Below are 16795 nucleotides of genomic sequence, written 5' to 3'. Positions count from 1 at the left end.
GAAATTATACCAGAACAAGTACCAAATTCTGCCGATTTCCTGCCAGCAGTATCCATGGTATCTGCCCAGGCCCCACATGTAGGTGGGGCAGCTCGAAAGAGTGCGCTATGCACCGGCGCGGCGGCAGAGCGGTAAACAGGAATACATGAGACGGTACTCGGTAGGCTGTTTCCATGGTTTCGCTGAAACTAAAACGTTCACACTAGAGTAGTAGTAGTAGAGTGACTAGACGACCATCAGACAACATTAAAATAATATTGGTCACACTACAAAGTTTTCCTCCTGGCCTAACGTCTAACCCCAGTGCCTAGTTATTACTCTCGATAAAAGTGTCAAAAAAAGCTGCACTACACAATACCTTACTTACACTTGATTGCGCACCTGCGCTAGCCTAGGTGGCCTGATTGATCTTGATATTGAAAGTATTATTTTGTATTTCGTCATCCCAGGGTACTCTTGGCCCGGCCCTACACACATTCTGCACTATTGGATGCTATAATCAACAGTTGCCTGATGATCGTAGTAATACGTGAAACTCAGAGTTGTGACACGGCTTCCAATCTCTCTTGTGGATGCTACAATCATTGTATTTTAGATGCTGAGCGTGCACAATGCCAATGGTGCGGGTCCACGGTTTACTTACCTGGAGGCTGTACTGTCCCCAGCACAGACCAGTATTATATTGCCAGTAACCATTTTCTCACAGACGTGCCTGGCAAGTGGCTTGTCACGGTGGCAGTATTGACTGGCATATCGCCATGATGGGACATGTCAAGCGATCAGCTGATGCATTCTGTGCAGTCCTCGCTTCGTCCAGGCTTTACGTCGGAATTCATTCCATTTCACTGGCACCATATCGTACGTGTATTCAATGACTATGTGTGTCAATGCCCCAGCGCAGACTGGGCATGGCATGGGGGCATGTTTGGAGTCATGACTTGTACAGTTGTAGTAGTGGTAGGCAGACCACGCACACCACACGTAACTGACTGTGTTCATCATGTTGTTGGTTGACAAAGTACAATGTTAACCAGGTGGAGGACCACCGTGTTCGGAAACCAAGGAAACAGTGACCTTAGCCGACTAGTAGTCCTTACTAGTTCTACAACCATCCACCAGATCCACGGTTGGTAGAGCCCTGATCTTGCGACCATCTGGACCGTATGGCCATATGGGTGTTAGCCTGGGTTCTGACCCTCTGTATTTTTTTTTTTTTTTTTTGATAGCGAGGAAAATGTTATCAACTCCAAAGCACGAAAAAGGCCAAAAACTAAACCAAGAACATATGCAATAACATGTTATTTATAAAGACAGGACAAGTATTCTAGGGAGTTGCCTTTGTCTTCTTGTTGCTGTACAGTCAGTCCTGTATTCTTTGTTCGCTCCTGTGGCCCTGTGCACATGTAACGTTAGACAAAGTAGGTCTACAATGTACATGTGCATGATGTAGTAAAGTACTAGTAGTATCCCAATCCTTGGGCCAAGGCGGGTAATGCAACAAAGATAAAAAAAGGTTGGTACTTTGATTGCTTCATGCTTGGTTGGTATACATTTCCATGTAATAACGAAGAGGAGCAGAATTCGAGTATGGGTCTGCCAATTAATATTTCACTGGTTTTCGAGCATTTTCCGCCAAGGTAGATTGCCATAACATAAGACTGGTTGATATGATGGGTGATCATGGCGATGGTGATGGTGATGGCAGGGCCACACAGTGGGACACATTGGTACAGAAGAGGGGCAATATCATGGTGATGCTACTCTGCATTTCGACTGAAAGTCAAAGACTGAATACATCCCGACCCACCTCACCGAATACTCGCTAATAAGGCTGGCTCTGTGACATTACCCTAACTCCTACATCACGTACATGACTTGTATGTATGATAGGCTATGTTCAACCGGTAACAACGTGTTACATATTGAGTTGCACTGTTATCAGATACAGTCTGTCATTTTGTCGTTTAGAACAAGTGGCTTGACTTGGTGCATGCTGTGCAGCATGTTGTGCACGCTTGCACTGCTACATGCTGCTGCCTGCTGTCTTGACAGTCGGCGTAAGTCACAAGTGTCTGTTGCGGTGTCTCGAGGCTATGGACCTATGGTGAAGTCTGCCTAGCACGTCCCCTGCGAATGGGGCAGTTCGTTGATTGACGCCGCGGATGCACTTGGCTGCGGACATTTTTTCTTCTAAAACGCGCAGATCTTTTGCCTGGATCCCCAACCCTGGCGCATGGCTGCTTCCATAGCTGGATGCGACGAGAAACTAACAAGAAATTCCCGTTCCCTGATACTGGTATTACTACATGTACCGTTAGCCATGTTTCCAATAGACACTGCGTGCCGAAATGCCGTCGGAAGTCTTTCGATGTAGATTTATGCAGGCTACGCTGTCAGTAAACGGGCGTATTGTGCAGTCATTTACAGCGGCTTCGTCCAGTGGGCCGTGACGCGTCGCTCACATCAAAGACATAGTTCAGAGTCTGAACTTCGGGGTATCAGACGGACAGGTGACAGATTCGGTGGCCGTGGTGTAATCCCGATCTTTGAATGCGTGATTCGACTTTGCCTTCATGGTGTGCGCTTGCTGTTTTGGAACAGCGAACGAAGTCGACAAGATCCGGACACAGTCCAGAATTCCGTTCTGCTGTTTCACGCGAAAGCTTGCACCTGTGTCCACTGGAATTCTATAGACCAGCAAGAGTAGAAAGAGGAAGGTAGAGGCGCTACTGCAGGCGCTTGACAAGATGCAGATGGATTTAGGCCGGCTGGCCAGCCGGGCCTACAGACCAGCTCTCGTCCTAGTGCTCCTGTGTGTTGTTCAACACGCTACACCGCAGGTATGTGTTGCGTGAAAATCCTCTACACCGCCTCAAATGCAAATGTAGCAAATCATTACAGCCATTCTGCTATCGTCCCATGTTGAGTCGTGCTGGGCGTGTTGGTTGCTGCACTAATGTCTCATTCAGACAATACAGTTGCCGTCATTCATTCATTACAGAAATTGATAGCGCTACAAGTAGTATTTTTACCAGTGCATGTACATGTAAATTGTAATGGTAGTAGTATTGCTACATGTACAAGCAATACATGAACATGAACAATGTCATGTACATGTATTATGTACAAGCAATAGTCCGGCTAGAGCGGGGCTGCATGCCATCTTTCGTTTCTTTACACTCACATTTCATCGTCTGCTCCCTTGGAGATGTTCACATACTAGCGGACACGTAGGAAATGTGCTACAATTATTACTGATACTTCAAAGTACATTCAGGCTGGGTAGATGGAGTGGGATGATGACTGATTGCAAGTGCTGTAATGGGTATGCAAAGGGGGGGGGGGGGGGGGTGACATGTATTGTTGGTATAAAATTCCAAAAAGTGTAAACTTCAAGTCCTCCAGGCTACACAAGTACTTCTGTGGTCCTGTCCTCCTGGAGTCCTGCAAGAATGCCCCTGCAATTGTCAGTGCTGGGCTGATCAACTCAGTTTGAAGTTGTAATGGGTTGCAGCCACAGGTCATAGCATGTCTCTGAGCCATAGACATTGACTTGTGACTTTGTGTTCAGATCACACTCCAGGATGGTAGGGTTACTATGACAACTTTCAAATCTCACAGTTGCCCTTCAACTCCTGATCATGAGTACATGCATGCATGGGCACGTTCATGGTTTTCGTATTTTCACTAGAACGTTGTACTGTATGTGTCTTATAGATCATGCATACAATAGTCTACTAGGTTGAATATGGAATTCTAGCTGCATGCATCAAAATTATTATTATCAAATTTTGATAGGGCAATCCCCACAGGCCTAAGGCTTTCTTACAGGGTACCTTGCATGTAGACCGGCCTACATGTACATGTACATGGTTGGTTGTACCCACTGGGTGCCATTACAAGTCACGCTTGTACCGTATGGTGATAGTATGACTTGGCAGCCTACTTTCCAGGCTACACGTATCTGCCGGGCCGTTTGATACTGATACCTACCTGGCTGCAGACAGATGGAACTCTCTTCCGGCACCTGAATGTCGCCAGGCAGCTTCCTTTGCCACCAATTTATTAGCATCTTACGTGATCACCTAGGGTAGTACCCCGTAACAAGACATTAGGTATGTAGGGCCCCGGATTGCTCCAGTAAAACAACAAACACTCGTACTACCAAGAGTGCAGTAAACAGTGGATGGACTCTTGCTACTACTAGTCTACTACTTCTTTTGAAGTACTCTGACTTGGTCGGGGGGGGGGGGGCTGTAATCCAACAGATGCCCAAGCAGATTTAGATGTGGGCAACCCTCCAGGCTACAAATCCAGGCGAGCAGCCGCAGTCATTTTAGTCAGAACACCTTGTCGTAAAAGGTTATACGCTTTGGCAAAGGCATGGCACCGTGAGGTGCAATCTACATTGTATATGTACATTCATGCACTAGCCGACTCTCCGGCGCTGTGTACATGATATCGCTCATGAGTGGTTCCGCTTATTCACACGGCTGTATACATGTACATGTACCATGATAGCGCTCATATGCGGTTCCGCTGACTCACCCGCCGTGACCATAACATCTTTTGCCTCCATAGTGCGGGAAGAAAGGTCCACTGATCGATCAGTGATCGTCGGACTCAATGTCCGAGTTTGTCGCCACGCATTACCGCAAGTTCTCTTGGTCCCACACAGGTCCACCCCCTATAACCATTAAAAACCTCCTCGGGAATTGGACAGACTCGGTACATGTTAGGCCTTTGCCGCCGGGATAATGCCGGCAGAAAAATTGGCAGAATTCCGGGTACTTTTCTGGTAAGTTTCATGCATGTTTGGTATGTGGATAAAGAAATGGAGCAGAATTCGAGGAATTGCCCGCCATAAGGTTTGTGTGGTTCTGTCAATTTCACTGCTTTTCGAGCAGAATCTGGCACCTTTTCGAGCATTATCCGCCAATGCCTACCGGACCTGGCACAGGGAGTCGTGGGTATCATGGTATACCGGTACGACTCCCTGACTTGGCACCATCGAATGATAGATCAGGTCTCTTAAAATGTAAAATGTAATACATTAATTTTGTAGACTACAGTTCTGCACTGAAATCCGGCCCTGTAGCATGCATGACGTAGCCTCACGTCATTCCCCTCCACGTGGATCCGCCGTTTTGCGGGAGATTCAAACTGCATTGCTACATGTAGCTTGCTTTTGCTGCATCATGATCTTGTTCAAGGTGCTCTTGGACTTGCATTGCAAGAATACCCGAAGGAAATACTTGCCTTTGCTTCTTTCAGGTGGTGAATACTGTATCTCCACCAGTGGATGATGAGGATGCTGGCGTTGGCAGTGGTGAGTTTTGCTTTCGATGTTTGCACGTAATGTTTCCCTTTTCCACGTTGCACTTTGCGTTTGCAAACGCTGTCCTGAAAATGGATGTTGCTCAGTTTCTAATTCTCATGTTGTCGACTGTGTGTCCACACCTGGTATAGTTGCCGAATGCGACAGGGTGCTTTCATTCCTGTTTTTAACTATTGCAACAATGGTCAATCACCTGAGTGCCTGCCCTTGAGAGGGAGGACGCATGGCAAGCGGTGAAAAAGCTAAAAGGGAGAACTTTCACTCTTTTTGTTTTGAAGAAAATTGTGTGCCAGTGAAACTATTTTCCAGCTCCGTAACCGTTGCAGTCGTGTGTTCTTGTTCCTCCACCTAACCTAGTAAATTGGCCATTCTTTGTCTTGCTCTTCGCGCTGCATCTGCTTACACATGATCAGGGGTAGTGCAGTAAAAAAAAACGATGTTTACGTGGTGTGTTGATAAGGTGGTTGTAGCTTCCCTCCACGATGGGCTCATTTCCCTCACGTTTCTTCAATCTCAAGAATAGCCAGAGGACGTACTCACGTAGTGCCAGTAAAGACTACATAGATGGATAGATGGTAGTTGGAAGGTACATACTGTATTGTTAGTTCAGTGTGCATGTGCTGCACCGGGAGTACGTGTTTGCTCCTTGTTACGACTTGCCGCGGCCTCCTGTCTGACATCATGTACTAGTATTGTACTCAGTTTATAGTTTGTAATAAAACTGAGAAGAAGAGATAGATTTTACAAGTTATCCATTTTGTCCAACGCTAACGATTATGAGCAGGGTACTTGTAAAATTATGGTCCTCTCTTTTTTAAGTTTAATTCTTGGCTCTCCATCCGAGTTTAATCTGAGAAGAAGAGAGAGGTTTTATGGTGATTTTGGAGTTCTCGTCTTGTTCCTCAATCCTGGTCTCTCCACCCTTGACTGACATTTCCGCAGTTTTGTTCTTTCCCACTCGATGTTGTTCTGGAGTCATTGTTGTGGTCGATGTTGCGCGCACGCGCGTGTATGTGTATGTGTGTGCATATTTGTGTGTGTGTGTGTGTGTGTGTGTGTGTGTGTGTGTATGTATGTGTGTGTGTGTGTGTGTGTGTGTGTGTGTGTGTGCGCGTGTGTGTGTGTGTGTGTGTGTGTGTGTGTGTGTGTGTGTGCGTGTGTGTGTGTGTGTGTTAGGTGCCGAGTCCATACTGTGGGCGGTTTCGTATCACCCTGGACAGAGGCATGCCCTGGCACAGCAGGTTATGCTGGCCCTGGAGTCCATACTGGGTATTGAGTCCTACATCGTCACTATTGAAGATATATCTACAGCCTCCTCCCTTGCTGGAGAGTAAGTATGGCCTATTAGTATGCGAATGTTTAGAGTGAATGTCACTAGTGAATGCCGCTACTTCTGTACAGATCCAAGATAGCTTTTAGGTTGTTGAATGGCTGACGAGGAGACAAGATTTAATATTGAAATTAAATCAGTGCTCGTGTAATCTTCCCTTTCAACGTAAGGATGAGTTATGATGCTGTTAGCGTGTGATTCTCATCCGGTGCCATCGTCACATTGTACGATAGGCCAGGAGTAAACCTGGCAAGGCGCCCGCCTGTCCTAGAGGACCACATAATCCAGGACACCACTGCCACTAACATGACCCGATTAAGGGCACCCACCCTTACACGGGGACCGCATTTCGGGGTCCCGTGAGTAGTCAGCTTAGGTTTCATTGTATTAACTTACGCAAACTGCGAAACTACAATAAACATGAAAACTAGATATTTTCTGTACTGCACCTTATTTCAAATTGGCTGCCTCCAACGTTCAGCTCGCGCTTCTTGCCGAAATTAGTAACATTTGACTGACTCATGACCGCTTTCCGGAACTCATGGTTCCACTTGTCAAGCCTGAAAAGAAAGTACCACTTCCTGCTCATTAATACAATGTATTTTTCTCGGGGACAAACATGCGATCACACTGTAGAGGAAAAGAACAAACTTCGAGTCCCTCACGAGCAATTTTTTTATGCTTCTCATCAGGTGCAGGTGGTGGAATACGAGCAAAAAGGAACAAGGAACAAGAACAATGGATTTAAAAAGCAGAGAGATGAAAGAAACAGCGCAAAAAAAGTAGCCAGAAACAATATCGGTAAAAGTGTAACCTCATACACAGAATGAATGACGAGAGAAGGTGTAAGTGTGAAGAAAGGAAACAATCGTGCAATATAGCGCAACAACTGCTCATTACACAGCGTTTCTGGAAATTCACCTCTTATGCGTTGAGTTCGAGTAGGCTAATGAAGTCACCCTCCATTAGCACTATATTTTTAGCTCTGGGCGTCTGTTTTTCACCACAAATGGAAGGCGAACTAGCTGAGGACTATTTCAGCTGCATGCATGGTGCACTCACTAGGGACTGGTATCTATACAGTACTAGTACCTATAGAGGTGTGAAGTAACTGAAGGCTGTGTAGGGGTGTGAGGCAGGATAGTGTGGCTGCCAGCATGCAGCAGTGCAGCTAGCAGATACAGTACAGTGCAAGCAGAAGAAGAGCAGAGACGTGTTGCGTGCCAACTGGAAATACCACTGAAGAAGTTTTTGCAGGTCACAGTAGCGCTGAGATGGATGAAAGGGTGGGAATGGAGAAACATGGAGATCATGCAGGGAACGGATTGCTTGCCTGTAGGTGTATGGTGAAGCAGGCAGTCACTGTGCAGGTTTTTGTAGGCACAGTACTGTATGATAAGGGTTACACTACATTTGCACTACCGTATTTTCCGGAGTATAAGCCACCTTTTGAACACTCGAAATTCACCCAAAAGGGGGGGGGGGGGGGAAGGGGGTGGCTCATACTCCGATGATCAAATTAACGGTGATAAATAGGATAGATGCCTGTATTTCTTGGCAAGAAATGGGGGGGGGGGGGGGGGGGGGGTGCGGCTTATGCTCCAGTGCGGCATATACTCCGGAAAATACGGTACATTATATGTGTATGTTCATTTGTTTATTTTGCTCGTAAGAGAGGCTCCCGATGATGACTAATTGTTAGCTAAACTCACACTCATGCACATCGTCGAGTTTCTTCACATCCTGTGCTATATACCTGTATGTATAGCACAGCCTGGTATCAATCACTACTACCGCCTGATTACTGTTCTATGCACGAGCCTTTTTAAGTTGCAGCTCAGTTCGTCCTCAGGTTGTTCTTGCTCTTGTGCGAAGCGCTCTGCTAATACAGGCAGTGAGGACTGTGCAGAGAAAAGGCATTCCGAGGCATAACATATCGGGGGGACACGAACCAATAATACCTGTAGCTGCTTTTGTCCTCAAGTTGCCAAGTGGCTTTTACTCAACACAACTGATCACACAGCATGGGGCTGTGTTCTTGAAACAAGCCAAAAAAAGCGTGGACAAAACAAATTGAATACAAACATTAACACCATAAGCAACAAACGCACAGGAGGCAAGCGAGAAATGGTAACTAATCTCGCCAGATGTGGGCTTCCGACGGTGCAGGAGTGTGTGATAACTCATGGCTTTTACTGAGAGCTCATTATTGGTGTTCAGGATAGCAGTGACCACGTTTTTGTCAGCATCTCTAATAGCTATACCGTCTTCCTTGACCAAGGCACCAATGATCTGTAGCTGTATGAGGGAGACGTCTGCGCCGACACACGTTTCCGAGAGCAACAGCTTCTGTTTGAAATCCGAATAGCATCTGCCATCACCTCTGTAGTGGGCAATTCTATGAGCGGCTTACTCGTTGATGCCAGATGTACATTCTTGATAAACTGCATATGCACTATGGGGACCGTTGGGACCAAGGAATATGGCTCCACAATGACGACCTGGGATGCGGAAACATGAGACCATAACCGAGCAGGTAGCAATGAACAGTGGAGTACTCAGCACGGCAATTATGAGCACCAACGTGTCTGTATTGATGTGCCCATGTGATGACAGATGCAAATGATATATCCACCGCGACTGATGATCTATTATCCTCCTGATGCTGTTGGCCGGGAGGGCCATGGGGCATGCCCATCTCATGTAGATGAAACCGGGGACACTCTCTTCCGATGTGATATCTGTCTGCGTGCGACCTTGTGGCTGATGCTGTTGTGGCTTTTGTTGTGGCTTTTGTTGTGGCTGATGCTGCCTCTGCCGACGTCCCAAAAACCAACAAAAGTTCAGTGTGCCGAACCTCCGTAATAAGATCGACAAGACATGTCGTATTGAATTGATCTGGTGTCAAGGCCATGTTAGATATGAAATTCTGTGCGTTTGACACTAGACATGCTGTTTGCTTCTTGTTACTGCTGCTGCTGTTTGCTGCTGTTGTTGTTGTTTGTTGTTGTTTGAAATCTTTTATTCTCACGATGGCCTGTGGCCAATAAGAGTAATTGTTGTTGTTGTTGTTGTTGTTGTTGTTGTTGTTGTTGTTGTTGTTGTTGTTGTTGTTGTTGTTGTTGTTGTTGTTGTTGTTGTTGTTGTTGTTGTTGTTGTTGTTGTTGTTGTTGTTGTTGTTGTTGTTGTTGTTGTTGTTGTTGTTGTTGTTGTTGTTGTTGTTGTTGTTGTTGTTGTTGTTGTTGTTGTTGTTGTTGTTGTTGTTGTTGTGCGTCGCTCTGCTTATTCTTGCTGTAGGCAAAAGCTGACAGTGCTAGTTCTAGATCGGGAAAAGCGCCTAGCAATGTCAGCAGCCAACTTGACCAAGGTGATTGTAGAGCGAGCTGCTGATTTTCACATGGAGCTTAGTACGCTTGGTGTGGCAGCTATATCACAGAGCTCTGACCTGGATAGTAAGTGCTTTGTACCTATCTTAATGTATTTTAGGCTCTCTATCGCTCTTCTTGCTGTTGTGAGCACACCACGTTTCTTGGAGGCATGGGAAGTATTCCATTTTTGGGCTCTCTCTCTAGGCTTTGCTCGTATTTTAGAACTTGGTGAGTGAATGAGTGTGCATGTATGTTCTTGTGTGTGTGTGTGTGTGTGTGTGTGTGTGTGTGTGTGTGTGTGTGTGTGCGTGTTTGCGCGCGCACGCATGCGTGCATGTGTTTGCTTGGTGCTACAGGCTCAACCCGGATAAATTCTTCCTCGCAGGGTTAGTTCTACTTTGGTGTCTTTCCGCTACTTCTCTCTTGTCCTTTGTCCTATGTTCTTTGTGTGCTTGGATTGTCTGGCTAGGATTTCTGGTGTATAGTTGTGGAAAATTATCGTGATGCAAAATTGAACACCCTTCACACTCTAATACATGTAGGTTGAGGGAATGGAAAAGGGAAAAGTCTGAAGAAAATATCGACTGTCGCCACCAGGACTTGAACCAGGGACTTTTGCTTGAGGCCAGCCTTCACACTCACCTTGACACTCTGATCATTATTTCTAAATTGTACCTTCAACTGATCGTTGTGTTGTGGTGCTTTCTACTCTGTTGTACTGTTGCAGCTCGGCTAGGCATTTCAGCATCACGCAGCCCCGATGGCAGCATCACATTCTTTGCTCAGGTAACACCGGAGAACATTGCGGTGAGCTCCATAGCCTGGTCACCTCCTGGTGGTGGCGGTGCTGCTCTGAGCAACAAGTCGGTCATTTTCACCAGCGTCAACGAGCGTGTCTCCGTGCTGACGTTTGTACGACCGGACACGTCCGACACGGCGGTGCGCGTCTCTGCTGTACTGGCCAGTGGACAGGTCTTCACGAGCTCAGGTTGGTAGTTCACTGCATACGCTCACTTCTCAATTTTTGTTGTTGATGTATGTAGTTGTGTGCTGCTTGGTGGGAACAGTTCGGACACGTATGGGTCCCTATGGATACTTTTTCGGACGGTACAGCGAGACATTACGAGGCCTGACCCTAAGCAGTCCACTGCCAGCACTGCACAACAACCAGTGCTATACTCGTACCAAGGCTGGTTTTGTTCCACGCCATGATAACGTATCGGGTGGCGTCGGCTGAATTTCAATGCAGATGGTCATTGTTGCTAACTTGCTATTGTGATATGCCAATTCCCGTTTTTTAAATTCATCATCATTGCCAGATAATTCTTGATGCATGGCTAGACAAAAACAACGCTCTGTCCCACTTTGTCCTAGGTTGTGATAAGTATTTGCTGTCGTCTGATGATTGGTTTTTACCATGAAACTCTGAGTAACAACGAAAACAGCCCTAGGTTACTTCCTTTTGTGTACCTCTTGTGTACTACGCTCTGCCCATTCCAGGCGTTTGAGCACTATTGCAGGCTAAGGCGCACTGCCTCTAAGTATTTGTTGTAGATTTTTCTACTCTGTTATAATTACCTGTTTCAATTGTGTTTTGTCTGCTACTACTACTACTACTACTACTACTACTACTACTACTACTACTACTACTACTACTACTACTACTACAGTGCCGGGCCAGTCTGTTGGTGACTCACAAACTGCAGCTCCTACTTGTAAGCAAGATAAGTTGCAAGTCTGTGTGGGGTAGAGTAGATGTTGGGTGAATTTCGTTGGTGTGTGCATGCGTGCGCGCGCGCGCGCGTGTGTGTGTGTGTGTGTGTGTGTGTGTGTGTGTGTGTGTGTGTGTGTCCCATATGGTGCAGTGGTATGTGCAGTCGATTTCCAATCGAGAGGTTGCGGGTTCAATTCCCGACGATTATGGTCGCACGCGTCTTTCTTCTCTTTCTCGGACTCTTCCTGACTTTTCTTTCATTCTCCTGGGTGGTTACCAACAGCCAGTGTATGCCGGAGTATGTGGTGTGGTGTGTGTGTGTAAAAAAATAAATATAAAAAAATAAAGAATTATATGGAAAAATGAAAAATGAAAAATAGGGATTCACTGGCCAGAAAAAGTCACTTCAAACAGCTGTGTGGTGGATACCAGGCTAAAAATAGTGGCGGTCAATTCATCAGCATTGCAAGCTGTTGAATGGTGTAATCCCAGCACAAGTTGCTATGTCTAACATAGCTGTTCGCTATCATCGCTTCCGCGATGGGCATGTGTGAGGTGTGTGTGTGTGTGTGTGTGTGTGTGTGTGTGTGTGTGTGTGTGTGCGTGTGTGTGTGTGTGTGTGCGTGTGTGTGCGTGAGCGTGAGTGTACGTGTGCGTGCGTGAGTGTACGTATGTATGAGGCGCGTGGTCATGCCAGTACCCAAAGTTTATATTTGAAAGTCTACTCTTGCTACAACGTTTGTCTCTTGAGTAGATTGCACTATGGATGTGGTACCATGCCCATTGTCCCTCTTCTGAACCTTTTTGTGTGCATCTAATGCAGTAAGCTGTGTATTATCATTATTTCCCTTTTGGAATTGATTGTTGCTTGCCGGCTTCTTGTCACTTGGTAATGTGGTCTATTAAATCTGCTATAAAAAATTGATGTGTTTTGTTTTGAATTCGGTTTGTAGTGGTTCAACTGAGCATTGATCCTCCGAATGTTATACTGCAACCTGGTGAGACGGCGTCCTTCACGTGCAATGTTAATCCGCCATCGCAGTCAACGGAGATTGAGTGGTCTCCCAAACCATCCGGCCAGTACCACCTGGCTATGGGAGGCAGGATGCTGGTCATCAGCGATGTGCAAGTGACAGACACCGGTGTGTACGTGTGTAGTGGAAACTTTGAAGGCCAACCCATCATCACCAGCGCCCGCCTCACAGGTAACAACCAATACACTTCATGCATACCCAGAGTACATACCGTATATTCTCTATTATAAGCACATGTCTCCATTACTAGCACAGTCTCTAATACTAGCACACTGTGAGCACCTTTCGAAACATTATAAGCACGGTCTCTAATATTAGCACGGTCTTGGTGGAAATCAATGCGGGATGCATGATATCTAGCATGTATTTCTTCTTGCTCTGTACGGATGTATTGGTTGAAAAAATATATAAGCACGGTCTCCAATATAAGCACGGGGTAGAGGAGTGTTGAAAAAATATAAGCACGGCGCTTATAATAGAGAATATACGGTAATCCCCGCCCCAGAGTACATACTCTCCTCCCCATACTACATCCCCCCCCCCCCCAGAGTACATACTCCCCTCCCCCAGAGTACATACTCCCCTCCCCCAGAGTACATACTCCCCTCCCCCAGAGTACATACTCCCCCCCCCCCCCCCCCAGAGTACATACTCCCCTCCCCCAGAGTACATACTCCCCTCCCCCAGAGTACATACTCCCCTCCCCCAGAGTACATACTCCCCTCCCCCAGAGTACATACTCCCCTCCCCCAGAGTACATACTCCCCTCCCCCAGAGTACATACTCCCTCCCAAAGGGTGTAACTCCCGAATGTTGTACAAGTACTGTCACGACAGAATTTCGAGTTGATGTCATTTTATGATTCAGATTTTCGGCGTCCGTACAGGGTAGCATCGCATCACACTTATTTGCTTGTACTAGTTTGTACAAGATGATATACTGGATCAAATGTAGACTTGTCCACCACTGGTCCAGGATATGTCTGATGATACGTGTACATTATTGCATCATAAACTTAACGTCAACTTGGAATTATGTTGGCACAGCACTGATTGTGGAGTTGCACACTCTGGGGGGGGGGTATGTACTCTCGTGTATACTTGACTATTTGTGTCCACTTGCGTGTACAAGTTTGAGTGCAAAACACTTCTAGATCAATGCTAGCTATCTATTTCAGGAAATATTTACTCTTTTGGTAGTTTTTTTCCCTTTCAAATTTCCATGCTATTCTTTTGTTTGCAGTTCGCAGTTCTGGACCGCCTGGTCCAGCCGGACCCCCCGGAGCAAGCTATTCTTTTGATGTAACGTGGCAGTTGGACGAAGCCGCCACACAGCGGCTGGTCTCGCTGCAGTTTGAGTATCGTTCACGGGCATCCACTGGTCAATGGTCATCTTGGAGGGTTGATGGTAGTCCCGCGTCGGTGTCCAGCAACGGTACACGCCGTATTACCGTGCCCCAGCCCGGCACATTCCAGTATCGTATCACAGGCCAGACGGCCAACGGTAGCTCCAGCACAGTGTCGCTGGGAGAAGCAACAGTACAAGGTTAGTTTGATGCTATTGTACATCTCGTTTACCCTGTGTGTCTCTCTCTATCTTGTTTCCTTCTAGACTTCTCTCCTCTTTTAGCAGAGGTACTTCCTCCGGAAACGAACACTTCGTGACTTTTTTACATGACTTTTCAAGGAGTTACTGTTCTCAATAAAAGTGTTCTATTGGAAGAGGAACACGTCAACACGCTCCATGGATATGTGTACAATACATACAAGATCGATTGATGGGAATAGAGTCTCAGTCGAGTTGCCATTGCTCGATTCATCACCGCTGGAACCGCCCAAAGTGGCAGGTCGATCGACGCGGTCTCGCATGTCACGGAGTAGCTTCTTCGCGTCCCTGACCACAGATTTCAAAGCGCTAGCTGCTATCACTTTGACACTCTTCTTGCTCCTCGGTGCCATTGCTCCCTGCTCTCTCTCTCTCGTTCTGAACCAATAGCTGGCAACGACGAGAAGTGAGCAGTTCCTTTGTTGGCAATGTGCGTGATGGCTAAAATGCAAAACATCTTCGCTTCGCTTGGTGTACACCTCGACACCCTTGCCTTGCGATGACTGTTGGCGTTCCAGGATGTAAATCATGCTGCCTTCCTACGATTCCAAAGTGTCACCTAGTGGTGTTTCAGGCTGACAGAGCCAGAGAAAGAACGACACGACAGCAGCGAAAATTAGTGCAAAAAAGTCACAATTTTTTTTATTTCCGGAGGAAGTATATTTAAAGTACTTGGACCTTGGAACTTGGCGTGGAAAATTTGCATCCGAGTTATCTTCTGACGCCTACCATTAGGCTCCGTCTCTAATGCTAGGATTATGATGTGTTGATAGTATGCGGCTGAGGCAGAAATGATGCTCTCCATCTACCTAGTAGTGTGAGGATCCCATTAATTCTGTAATTACGCTTTTCTCAATTGTCTGAAGAAGGGCTGAGACTTCCTGCAGCTTCATCTCTGAAAGGAATTCGGGCGGACACACCCATTCCCATAGCGCTGCACATCCGAACCAGTTCCGTTATTTTACAACGTTTCTCAATTGTGTTTCAATCTATGCCTGTGTTCTATGCTAACTCAGCGGCCAGCCTGTACACATCGCCCTCGTACCCGGTCAGCGGACGGTGGACTACACCGTCGGCCCTTGTGTCGCGTATACTCTACTACATTATGGAGTATCGCATTGTGATATCCGGTACGTTCGGGTCTTTCACCCGACTGAGCCACTCCATCCCAGTCAGTGCATCGGCGTACAACATCACAGTGCCAGCCCCGGGCACCTACAACTACCAGATTTTAGGCCAGTTTGACGGCTCTCAGCAGAGCGTGGACACTGGATTCTTCACTGTTCGAGTTGAACGTATGTGTTCTTCTTATCAGTCTCCTCTAGACTTCTTCCCACAACTGCTGGTTACAATTTCCTGCCTCGCGTATTCGTGTGTGTGTGTGTGTGTGTATGTGTGTGCGTGCGCGTTCACGTTTGTATTATTGGCACATGGCATAGTGATTGTGAACTGAATTAAAACCCTGCATGTAATGCATGTGAAGTCGATGTGAATGTCCGTCTGTGGCTCTTGATGTGTGTGAAGAAGCAGCTAGTATGTAGATGAACATGTGTATGATTTCAGCGAGCGATAGTGCGCCTCAGACTGCCTGGATTTTGAGATGGAGACCATGTTTGTAGCTATTTCTGTTGCTGTTGCTTCTTCTGCAAGTGCCTTTGACTCTTTTTTTTCCACCTATTTTGTGCAGCTGCTGTAACAAACACTCCTTACCGTGCCCTAATTGAGTGGCAATCATCAGGCGCACCCGGCTTAGAGTATTACTCCATTGAATATCGGCAGTCATTTGGGGCTGGCCAGTATGGGGCCTGGACGTATGGTGCACAGAATGTGTTGCCGGACCGCGGTTCAGCTCTGATCTACTTTCCCATGGCTGGTGCTTATGAGTATCGCCTGATCGGTCATTTCCCTGGTTATGCCGCTCTCCTGGCCACTTCTCTGACGCAGGTTGGCATACCAAGTGGCTCTATAGGTCAGTCGCTATCTTATGCTTACAAATAACCGGGCGTGGAATGTGCACTGGCATTGAGGATGAATGACAACGTTGCGTTGGTACATTGCATGAAGTTGGCATGCCCGGGGAGCTCCACAGTTACCTTTGTTCTCTCATTGCTGTCTAGTATGCGATTGACAGATCCTGGCCGTTTGAGCTTCTTCACGCTGCTGCTCCCATATCTCCATTCTTTGTCTCTCACCATCCTTTTATGCAACAGGGTGGGGTTGGTAGTAGAACTTTTGTCAGCTGCGGATGGAGACAGGATGTAGTGCAGTGGTTCTTTGGTGAATCGATATGTGCTATTACCGTAAAAAAGTCTGTATAGAATAAGTACATATACATGCCCCTAAAAATGCCTCCTTCATTCTTTTGACTGTGTCTGTTGTAGTCAAGTAAAACCCGATAAACACACC

The 16795-nt window shown here is 46.6% G+C and overlaps 1 protein-coding gene across 1 annotated transcript in view; it reads left to right on the top strand.

Moving 5' to 3' along the window:
* The first annotated feature begins 2592 nt into the window (after positions 1-2592).
* The window catches only part of LOC135808245 (uncharacterized), a 172611-nt gene continuing 158408 nt past the window's right edge, over positions 2593-16795 (top strand). Inside the window, exons 1-11 of the mRNA XM_065321411.1 lie at positions 2593-2840; positions 5275-5329; positions 6515-6668; positions 9966-10120; positions 10393-10422; positions 10764-11024; positions 11707-11751; positions 12704-12955; positions 14027-14329; positions 15406-15684; positions 16077-16358. Coding sequence (XP_065177483.1) covers positions 2748-2840; positions 5275-5329; positions 6515-6668; positions 9966-10120; positions 10393-10422; positions 10764-11024; positions 11707-11751; positions 12704-12955; positions 14027-14329; positions 15406-15684; positions 16077-16358 — 1909 coding nt within the window. The 5' untranslated portion in view covers positions 2593-2747. The remainder of the gene's footprint in view (positions 2841-5274; positions 5330-6514; positions 6669-9965; positions 10121-10392; positions 10423-10763; positions 11025-11706; positions 11752-12703; positions 12956-14026; positions 14330-15405; positions 15685-16076; positions 16359-16795) is intronic.

This window comes from Sycon ciliatum, chromosome 2 (genome assembly GCF_964019385.1).
Source record: "Sycon ciliatum chromosome 2, ocSycCili1.1, whole genome shotgun sequence".
NCBI lineage: Eukaryota > Metazoa > Porifera > Calcarea > Leucosolenida > Sycettidae > Sycon > Sycon ciliatum.
The sequence above is the reverse complement of the archived record's forward strand: the minus strand, read 5'-3'. Positions and strand labels throughout refer to the sequence as shown.